Source organism: Acanthisitta chloris, unplaced genomic scaffold (assembly GCF_000695815.1).
Source record: "Acanthisitta chloris isolate BGI_N310 unplaced genomic scaffold, ASM69581v1 scaffold33082, whole genome shotgun sequence".
In the NCBI taxonomy this organism is placed as follows: Eukaryota; Metazoa; Chordata; class Aves; order Passeriformes; family Acanthisittidae; genus Acanthisitta; species Acanthisitta chloris.
Genome location: NW_008659344.1, coordinates 4,858 through 16,485, shown reverse-complemented (window position 1 = coordinate 16,485; position 11,628 = coordinate 4,858). Strand labels below are relative to the sequence as shown.

At 35.4% G+C, this 11,628-nt stretch overlaps 1 protein-coding gene across 1 annotated transcript in view; it reads right to left on the bottom strand.

Annotated features, from left to right (window-relative positions):
- Positions 1 to 1,902: 1,902 nt before the first annotated feature.
- The window catches only part of BTBD9 (BTB (POZ) domain containing 9), a gene marked incomplete at its 3' end in the record, with an annotated part of 13,020 nt that continues 3,294 nt past the window's right edge, over positions 1,903 to 11,628 (bottom strand). Inside the window, exons 2-6 of the mRNA XM_009069364.1 lie at positions 9,801 to 10,011; positions 8,403 to 8,766; positions 6,553 to 6,817; positions 5,824 to 6,043; positions 1,903 to 2,036 (exon numbers count right to left, since the gene is read on the bottom strand). Of these exons, the coding sequence (XP_009067612.1) occupies positions 1,903 to 2,036; positions 5,824 to 6,043; positions 6,553 to 6,817; positions 8,403 to 8,766; positions 9,801 to 10,011 (1,194 nt within the window). The remainder of the gene's footprint in view (positions 2,037 to 5,823; positions 6,044 to 6,552; positions 6,818 to 8,402; positions 8,767 to 9,800; positions 10,012 to 11,628) is intronic.

Here is an 11,628-nt window from a genome sequence, read left to right as displayed (position 1 = left end):
TCTCTCTGTAACACTAAATACATTTAATACATGAGTACACCTTCTGAAGTAAAAATAATTCTAATGCCACATTATCTATAGCAGCCAAGTACTTTAAAGGAAACACAGAGTGCTTAGACCTATCACTATTAATTTAACTAACTAGTATTAGAAAACCTCAACATTTTTCAGTTCAAAACAAAAAAACTGGAAAAAGAATATGCTTAAATTATTTCCCACATTTACAGCATTATTCTACAGAGATATCTATCAGTTCTCTTAATAGAAACATGCTTTAGGACCAACATTTATGCAGTAATAATTAATACTTCCCTTGATAAGTCACATAATATCTCAAAAAGAGAAGATAGTAGCAAATGCAGATAAAAACCGACACCTTTCCCCTTCCATTATCTTTTTCAAATTTTGGTATTACTGAGAAAATAGCATAAATTTCAAATTATAAATTGATGTGGCCAGGTAAACACTCCCCCAATCAAAACTCTGCAGCATCCAATGTCAGATCAAACACGCGAAATGAATCGAGAGTTTCCTTCTGATTTATGTACCATCTCTGTCCTTGCTCCCACTAGTGCATAAGCAGCAAACCAGAATGATTCTATAAATCTGGGAAGTTTAATACACAAACAAAATACACAGAGGGAATAACAGTTTCACTGAAGGGGTTTAAACAGAAAGAAATTAAGTCTTAAGCTTTTATTGTAGTGACACCTTGTGGCTACATTTGACTTATTTTGAGACCTCAGAATTTTTCATTTGCTTTTAATTCTTTTAATGAAGTTCTTCAAATTTTGTAGTCTAGGACAAAGTAAAAAATTTATCAGATACACACACAAACTAAGAGACAGCACCACTCACTTAAGAGAAAGCAGTAAAACCAGAATCATAAAACTTATAGAGAACAGGTGAGAGTGTATTTTTTGTAACAGGAAAAATAAATTTCAAGTCAATTACATTCAGTATGAACTTAGAAAAGGACAGGAGGGGTAAGTAAGATTTATCTGAGAAAGAGACAGGCAAGTGACCCACCAGCCCCTTTCCCAATACACTAGAACTGCTTGCCTGCAATCCCATGTTGCAGATCAGTAAAGATCAGAGAAAGAGGTCATTCTTTGGGAAAAATAAAGCACTTCCCTCCTTGGGGATTCCAAGAGTTGCTGTGCCAGTTAAAATGCTTGTGTCTCCAGAACAATTATTACAATTCAGGTCATTTCCTCTCTGGGTCTATGACCCAAAACCTAACGATGACAGTATCTTTGCTATCTACAGATTGTGACCTCTCTATCAATAAGCTTGATTCAGTTTTTGGATAAGACATTCTTCAAAGCTTCTTCCAGAATTCCCAGTACCTACCGTAAAACAGTATCATCACCTTAATACTGGTTAAAGTCATCTAGCCATTTTGGGTTATACAACATATTACTCAAACATCCTCAGTTCGAAGTTTCCCCTTTCACTCTTCCACAAGTGTTTTAAAAGTCTTTCAGTACATCAGCAGAAAATATATATAAAAGAATTTATAAATACATTTCCAAGTTCCATAGTAAGTATGTAAATGCATTATGAACATTTAGGCAGTCCAGGAATGATGTTTACTAGTGACTGAAGGGGGAAAAAAAAAAATCAGCTGCAATAAAAGTGCATATAACTCAAAATAAAAAAAAATATGAAAGAAAGGAGAAAGATTCTTCCATATCTATGGACCTGCGTTTTCAAACTGGATGCCTGCATTTTATCAACCATATTTATATTAAAAAAGCATCCACCAAGATAGACAATTTTTTTAAGATAGCTGATGAAAGTTGTGTATATCATAAATTTTCAGAAATACATAATACAGTAGCAAAATGCGCCGACTTGTTCTGGTGTCTACATTCTTTAACAATAGCCATGTGACATTACATTGATGAACTAACCTGCAGACACGAGCAGGAAAATACAGGTTCTGCCAGGACCGACAGAGGTATTTAGAGTGATCAACAACCCGAATCCAGTCTAACTCATCCATGGACACCTCAATGTAGTAGGAGTAGGACCTATAGATTGGCAGAAAACACTGGTTAGAATACAAGTCAACACATTTTAGATATTAAATCTTACACTGTCCTCTGTATTTTCCGTTGTGCTGAAAAGACTGTTTGTTCCTACACAGATCCCCACTTTCAAACTAGATTTGAAAATAAATTCACATGCAGTTATGTTAAGACATGTTGTCAGAATAATGTAAAACATCCCAACACTCACAATCCGCAGTCATTAGATGAGACCATTGACCCTAAAAAAAAAATAAATGCAATGGAGACTTTCAACTCAGTCATAAAAACAACAATTTGTATTCCTCCTGCATGGAATAAAACTAAACCACCAGTGATACAGCATTGTTTTTACTGCCAAATCAATAATGAAAAAAACCCAATTAGCAGATCAAAACTGCAAATTCAAACCCTTTGCTTGAAAGAAGCACATTTACTTTATCATTCTCACTGCTGCTGTTCTTTGCTTCTGACCCTTTCAGTTATGATACACTGCTAAGCCTGTCACTACCTCCTTACACACTCGAAAATTACATCATGAAAAATAAAGTCAGCAACAGAATCTGTGTCTTCCTCTTGCTTATGAATTATGTGTAGCTTGTACTTTCGCTGTTAAGAGGAAGCAAAGCCAAACTAGAACTTAAAAGCCACAGGTAAATCCCTGTTATACTTAAAATGATGATAGTCAGAATGAAGCACAAACTTCATTTGTGAAGCAGCAAACCATGAAATATATATTTCAGAGTATTTTCTCTCTCCTAATGTACTAGTCTGCAACAGCCATAGACATTTCAACAGCACCATGCCAGCACTTACCCTCCTTTCAAACTGGTTTCTGAAGAGGAGTTGCTCTTTCAGTTCTGCATAGGCTTCTCTTGTTAAATGTTAATGCCTTTCTTAATATTTCCAATTTTTTGCTGAGGACTTAGAAGTGTTTCAAGTGCTACTGTTTAAAAATCCTTAAAATGTTAGATAGATGCTAATACCAACTTATGCACTTGGAAAAGGTAATGCAGAGTCTTTAAGATGTCAATTGCATAATCAGCTTTCACATTCACACCAATTAGATGTGTAATATTCACAACCCATATAAATATATTGTGTTTTAGCAACATTATTATTACTAGTCTCTGCATATTTGACCAAACTAGGATCCGGCGTTTTAGCGTTTAAGCAGTTTGGATCCAAAAGCTACAGACAGTCCTCTGTGTGGTGAGAATCTTGGGACTGTCACATCATCATTGCTAGACTACAGTAAATTTGCAGGTTTTGCTAGTTTTGGGCTTCTGACGGTACCAAACAGAAATATTATCTCAAAAATACAGTTCCATTATCGCACTTAGTGTGCCTTGTACTCTCTTTTAAAGGCTAGATAGCATCTTTTTGCAGGTGCAATTTGGACAACTACTTGCCTTAGCACTTTTATATCTAAGATACAGCTGTTAATAACACTTCTAAACTAAAGGTGCAGAACACCTGTTAGTTTGTATTTGGTTTTATTAACAATATCCAATAGACCAGAGCTTCAGAGACAGTTAAAATGAATAAGTAGTTTAAAAAGAAGCAGCAATGCATTTGTATAGGTGCTAAAACACCTCTCTTGGAGAATTCATTATTCATGTATCTCATCAGAAAGATGCAGATAAGAGGCTGGCAATTGTTAGACTAGGAGAGTATAGAGAGGTTGGAAAATATCTCTACAAGAAGTAAGGATCATCTCAGAGCAAGTTCCTTAAGGTCTTGGCTGGTAAAGTTCTGCAAACCTCCAAGGACTAATAGTCAGAAACCTGTCTGGCCAAACTCTTCCCAAGTTCAACTACCCCATTATGATTTTTTTTCCTACAGTTAATATGAATTTATCACATTGCTTGTGTCCACTGCTCTTTTCACTCTCAGTACACAGCTGCAAGAGGAGTCTGACCCTGTATTCTCTATATTCTTCTACTGAATAGGTGAGAACAGCAACAAGTCCTCCCTCCTAAACCTGCTCCTCTCAAAACAGCAGGTTCTCACATGCTCAAGCCAAGTGTACTGCTGAATTCACTTCAGTAGGTCAATACCTTATAATGAAGACACCACAAATGGACAAAAGACTCCAAGGGCCTCCATTTCCATTTATCTTAGACAGCTGAGCTACTGGAGGGGAAAAAAACCCGACAATTCACAGAATATTGAGGTAGGAGGAACCCACTAAGATCAAAGTCCAACTCTTGGCCCTGCACAGGGCAACCAGTGCTAATTCTGGTACTATACCTAACAGGAAGCAAAAGAAAGCTCAACCAACTAGCAGAGGACCATCTTCTCTGATTTTCTGACAGCAACAATGGTTTGTCCTACAAATTTCAGATGAAGGGCACAGGACATCAAGCAACAGAAAATTTTGTGATAAGTTGTCCCAAGGACAATAGCTTTTTCCCTGCATTTCAGCAGCTGCAAATTTCTGCCTTGCAGATGAGGGGCATTTTACCAGCTATACAAGCTTCCTAAAAATTGCTAGAGAACTCCTCATTATTAATATATCACTAATATTGCTTCAAATTTTATCAAGTTGGTTGATAATTGACTCATAAATACAGTTGATCTCCTGGGACAAGTAGTATAATATTATATGAAGCAGTTCCTTATGCCTTCTAAGCTTTACTTTTTGATCTTTCCAAAAGAAATAGAGGGGAAACAAATTTCAGTTGAACTGAGTTAGGAGAACTTAATTGAAACAATTAAATAGCTAAAAATCCATTAAATTGATTTTGAATTATTAATAATTGCAATCCATATTTTAATATTTATTTAAATGTACAAAAATAAAGTATTAGTACACTCTGTTCTAAAATAACACAGCTTAGTTAAAAAAAAAAACCAAAATACAACTGTTCTGCAGTTCCAAACTCTTAATCTGGAAATAAAATAAAATTAATCTTGTATCAGAAAGCTATATAAGGTGTTAAAGGTATAAGTAGCTTGTTTTATTATTTTTAATAAAAAAATTGCATGAGCTGTCTACTAAGTTGTAAGATCTTTGTCATGGCAAATTATACAATTAATATATTCAATGCGTCAGATAAAAAGAACCTTTCCATTTTCCTACTTAAGGAGTCTCTCAATTGTTCAAATGTGCATAATTTCAACTTTCATACGTTCCACATTAATCCAAAGCAGCTCAGTATAAATTAGCTAAGGCATCTATGATAGTTCATACTGCAGCTGTCTAACCGTGAAAAGGTATCTAATAACTATTGTAGTAAGGTGGCAATTCACCCTCTAAATTCTGAATTACAGGATCATTTAGGTTGCAAAAGACTTTCAAGATCAGCAAGGTCCAACTTTTGAATTATTGTCAAAGTGTGTAATTTCTTAACAGTTATAATATATTGAAAAATTCTGAACCAAAACAATTCTTTATATGTTTGGAATGTAAATATGCAAAAAAATATGGTTCTGCAAAAGACTTAGAACATTGTTTTTCAAGCTAAAATAACAGCAGTTGATTAACTAGAGTGGGCAAATCGAAAACAATTAGAACAATTAGGTAAACTTTAATTAACAATATAAGCAATTTAATGAAGACACCAAAAATACACTGAAGTATTCTGAGGTAGTTTAGCATCACATAATATGGTCTGGTGTGTAAGTAATCAAAACTACTTTTAAAAACCAGGCTGTTTTCAAATAAAACTTCCAATTGTCATCCCCAACACTGCATCATGCTATTTCTATAACATACTTCATTTATATTTTGCACGATACATTATCACCAGTACAAAATGCATCGTAACATCAGCTTAGCACCTACCGACTATCCCTGTCCCACAGCAGTATTCGGATGTGGTTGATGATGGATGGCTGGCCCAGCTTAATCTCAATGCCAGAGCGGCAGTCGTCATTGATCGGGTGTCGAGAGAAGCCATGGTCCAAGTCATAGTTCTGAGTGTCTCCATCTAACAAAGCAGACTTCAGCTCCCCTTTCACAACCTGTGCTCCATACTTCATTGTTGCAATATTTTCCCCTGGTACTAGGGAGAAAAGGAGACAATTGCTTAACTTTTACACTCTCACTGCAAATTAGATGTTCTGAACATCAACTCTATTAGGTCAGACATTGCTACTTGGGCGAGCAGAGAAAGAGTGAGAGAAAAGTCCTAAGTAGTAGAGAAAATATCAAAACCTAATGCAATAGAAAACAAATCATCATCAACATAAACCCACTTAAGTATCATACATGCAACAGCCAATTCAATTTTACTTCTAATGTTCTTTCTATTAAAATACCGCATCCTCTAGGAAAATAGTCTTATTACAACATTCATGTTTGAGCAATATCTGAGATACAAAGTAAGAAAATATGTTGACTACTATTATTTGAGAAACAGAAATGGCATGAACAGTACATAAAAAGATATTCCATTATGCAAGCCTTTTAAAACACATGATGGAAAAAACCTTAAAGCACAAATGAACCACATCCTCCAGATAACTACAGTCACTAAATGAGGAGGAAATAAACAACAAACTTGATGCTTACTTAACATGCCCCTGTAGTTGAGGTCCATGTCCCGACTCTCAGAACGAATCTTAATGGCATCTAGGATGGCATCAGGTGACAACAATCCAGAAGGTCTCACAACATTCAGTAGTTCTGTTAGACTCATTAGTGGCAAACGTACTGCTTGCATGATTTCAGCATGGTTTTCCTTGGGGTTATGTTTACACCAGTTCATCAAAGCTTGGAAAATGTCCTTCTCAGGAGCTGCAAATGAGTCCCTCAGTACAATACTTAGAAGAGCACTCTGGAAATGCAAAATAAGAACAAAAAAAAAAATAAGACAAACAAATTAAATTGAATTTTATGTTTTTAATCAAGGGAAATTAAAATAAGGCAAAAATTAATGGGTATTTTAACTTGTAACTCTTAAAAATAATCTCCAGAGGAGTGAATCCCTGAAATTGTAGTTTTCGTTATGCAAGAATTACAGAATCCATTGCAAAAATAATAGGTAATATTACAAAACTGTCAGAAGAAATGTCAGAACTGAAATAAAGAGATCTCTTGAAATTAATGCAATACCAGTCACTACTAGTAATTTACTTTGGAATATTACTGGAGATTTTGGGATTTGGTAGTATAGTTCAAAACTTTCCTTTAAACTTAGGCTGCTATAAGGACACTGATCTGAGGAAAAAAAAAAAATCTTGCTTGGAATCACTTTTTTTAACCATTTCTGACTACTTGGGGTTTCTGATCCCCCACAATCTTGCTCTATCTTTTGGTACCAACTTAGAATCAGCAGGTAAAATCTCCAGTGGCTTTTATTCATGCAGAAAACCTGACTGCAAAATGAGAACAAAAATAATCAAACAGGTTTATGATTTTTCACTTAGCTAGCAGAATAATCACTGGTCTGTCTAGAAAAAAGATAAATCTCATATATACCAGGACTGGCTATGCCAAAACCACCAAAGGGTGCAGTTCCTGATGAATGATATTTGCCCATTTCTTTATTGCTATTATGCTCTCAGAGCTCAGATTTAACAAATTACATGACAGTACAGCAGAGAAAAAAAAAATTTTTGCCTACACAGCTAGTGAGTTAGCAGATTGTCTTCTACTTTTTCAAAGAACAGACCTTGCACAGCTTTTCCGCAAAAAAAAATTTTAAAAAAGTAATTAAACCATCATTCATTCAAAGTGTTCTGTTGCTTCATGTGAACAACACTTGAAAATATCACTATTATGTCCAGCTCAAAGACCCCTCTAGAGTAAGTGGAAAATTTGAACTTCACAGAACAGCTTGATTCAGCCACAAATATTTATGCATCTAGCAACAAAAACAAGACACAAAACACCTAAAGCACAGTACCACATCACCATGTTCTGCAATTTCAGAACATGATGACAATCAGCAACATAAATCACAGCAATCTCCAGAAAGCTTTAGTTTACACACTAGAAAATCACTCATCACTGAGGCAACCTATATCAAGAAATTAAAACATATTATCTCCTGCCATCTTCAAATCTTTACATCACCTGCGTGGTATTTAAAAGTTAAATTACACCATACCAAGAATAGATGAAATAAGACAAATTAAGGTAAGATTGCCTGCTCCTATCTTTCAGAATACTCCATCAGGTTTACTGTATTTAGCTATACTGACTGGTCAAAATTAAAGACCTAAGAAAATTAGAACAGATCATCACAATTTTCAGTTCGACTTGGCTTGAACACTGCCAACTGTCACAGTTTCACTAGTATAAAACTGCTAGCTAACACAAATTTTTTATTTGGTGCCTCCTTTAGTATTTCATCATGAAGTTGTACACAAATTAAAACTAACATTCCTGGGGAAAAAAAGTGCAAACAAAAGCTATACCTTAGAAAGTGACAGGAAGCCTTCACTGGAGAGCACCTCTTGGGCATTTCTATCCATGAACATACAGCACATAAAAGTTAACTTGGGAAGAGAATAAAGACTGGCAACATCAAATGTCATACAGACATTCTGAATATTAAGTATTGTGCAAAGATACTCAGAGGTGGAATCCTCCAGTTCTGGGAATCCATATTTATGTGCAAGGCTTAGGAAGTCTAGGAGAACCTCCTCTTTCTCGTCTCGTAGTGTAGCACGACCAGTGTAAATATATTTCAACAGCATGGTAAAAGCTTCTGCAGTGGTGTCCTGAAGAGGAATTTCTGCTTCAGGCTGAGATTCTCTCATTCCTCCATACAGTAATGCTCTGAAAGGAAGATAAAATTTGAAAAATTTATATCCTGAAAAAACATGCAAAAAGTAGAAAGAGAAAGGAATAACTATTTGCAGCAAGGCAAATGCAAAGGGGATATGGTTTAAGAATCTACAAAAAAGGTCTCCTTATACTTGGCATTTAAGGCGCAGCTCTGCTCTGCAAGCAACTCCACAGGAATCATCATCTAATGCATTGTGTTTTAATCCCACACAACAATTGCTCCATCCCCACTTTGAACAGCTTGTGAAGCAGAAATTGAGATACAGTTCTTGTACCTTCCTTTTTAAGTACAGTGCTATCAGTGCGAAAGAAAATTTAAAACAAAGTCATTTCAGAGAACAAGTTCAACAGTTTGTAGTGCAGATTAGCAAATCTCAGGATTCTTGCTCCTCTATTTGTTACTGTAAACACAGCACGTGGCACATCCAGTGAAATCCTGCATCTTGACAAAAATCAATGACAGTTTGAACAACATTTGCAATGACTCTTTAGTTTAGTTGTTAGCTTATGCCTCTGACAAAATCCACTGGAAGAAGATTACCAGGAAGTTCTGTTAAATGCATTTAGAGTGAAAAATGCCCAGCTCTTAAAAGGGCTGGATTAGATTATATTTTAAAACTAGGAATAACACTAATCTGTATCAGGCAAACCTTTTAAATACTCAATTCCAATGCATCACAATGAAATTTTCTAACTGAGTACATTTCATAAAAGCTCACCATCTGTATTCTGAGAAATCAAAACAATTTTGCAGTAGAACTCTTCTGTTCTCAAGTTATCTTTCTTTTGAACTTGTGAAACTACCTTCAAAATCCAATTTAATGAAGGTCAAAAGAATAACATCATGACATGGTATTTATCTTTTTCTATTTGGACACAATGATTTGACGTGCTGGGAAACACTCGCACAGAAAAGGTCACACTCAAAGGACAGATGATTACAGGCTGAAAAGTTCATAGAGAAACAATGTTTATCTTATCTGCATAAAAATGTCCTGCGAGCCTGACATAAACCTATACTTCACCTGAAATAATGGCACCTTGCAGCCAGGATCACTCTGTGTGCCGGAAAACGTTTCTTTTCTACGATAAAGGTAACGTCACTATATTCTTCCCCATTCATTAGAGCTCCAATATGCTCTGACAGAATGTGAACGTGGTCGATCTCCCCCACAGCTGTGTAAGGACGCAGCGGATGGCTGTTACTCATCTTGGAGGGGTGGTGATATTGGTAGCCTGAAGGGAAAAAGGAAAGAGCCAGTATCACAGAGGGGAAAACCATCAAAAATGGCAAATACGAAATTGGAATGACAAAAAAAGTGACTAGTCTAAATAACCATATATTACCAGAAAAATTAAAACCAAGAGGTTTTCTATTAAAACCTCCTAATACCTCTCAGTCATAAAATTAGGAGACTGTCCACTAATGTACAATATAAGTTAATGCATTAGTCATCTTCCATGGAATTGTTTTGTCTCTTCTTAATTCACAGTAAGTTTTAGCTTTGTTGGTTTTGGTTTATTTGAGCAATCAAGGCTCTCTGTAGTCTCAATGGCAAGAGCAACCACAGGAGAATTTAAACTAGTCTTAAACTGGCTTCTATTGTTACACTTTCATTTACATTTAGTTTTAAAGTGGTTGGCTGTTTCAGGTCATAACCATTCATACATTCAGAGACATCTTCCATGCTCCAGTGAGTAGCCACTTGTAAAAATGGGCACATACCTAGTGTTGAAGAAAAATGGTGTACCACAACAAGCAGCAAAGTGATGAGGCTGTATCTTGCACATAACTAACATATTAATATTTCAAGTAAAAAATTCATTATACAAATGCATTTTTAAACTCTATTTAAAAAATATTGAAAGAATACATGCATCTGTTTCCAGTCATTTCTACCCCAACAAAGAAAGAACTAACACGCAGGGTTAAACATTATTTTCACTTTAACACATGGAAATGCTTAACCCAAAAGCAAGATACTGTAGAAACAGTCCCAAAAACTTTAATTTAAACTAGAAAAAGGGATAGAAATTGAATAAAATTTGAGAAACATACAGCATATTAAATTGATAATATACATAGCACAAACGGGAACAAGCCCTCAGCATTCCACAGGCTGTCTCTGCTACTTGAATAAAACCAGCAATGCTGGCCAAGATACCAGAGGCAGCCTGACCACGGGAACACAGAGTACTGTGCAGTCATTCTTCTATCCTGACAGTCAAGTAATTTTTATGGGTTTTCATAATAACAGGCTGTTTCTTCCATTTGTACTGGTTAATTTACAATTAGCTACAACAGCTTAGATTTATGCAACATACACCTCCAGTAACATTCGCTTCATAACAAGATTAACTTAACTCACATCAGTCCAGCAACATCTATTTATGCCAAGAATAATATTTAACACAATGTAATTATTTGTTAATTCATCGACAATAGTAAAATTGAAATGCCCTCAAAACAGAAAATGTTTTATTACACCAAAGGAGAAAACAAATGGATGCACTTGTTATTCAGCTGCAAATCTCAAGTCTCCATATGTCAAGACTTCTGTACCTTACATGTCCATATTTGCTGTTGTTGATCTTCATTTGCAATAGTCAGGCAACCTGACTACATGCATGCTACACACACATTATAAAGGAACTCTGTAGTACCTCTCTTCTGCTAATTCCAGCTTTGATTGACTAGGGAAGCTGATTTATGACACTTCATCCATGTACAAGTATTGCCATATTTTGGCTTTAAAACCTATTTTTAATTCCATTTTTTCTAAATTCTGCTTCTTTGTTTTCTGAATCCACTCTTACTCTGAAAAATAAGAACTGTTACTGTCTGAATAAAAC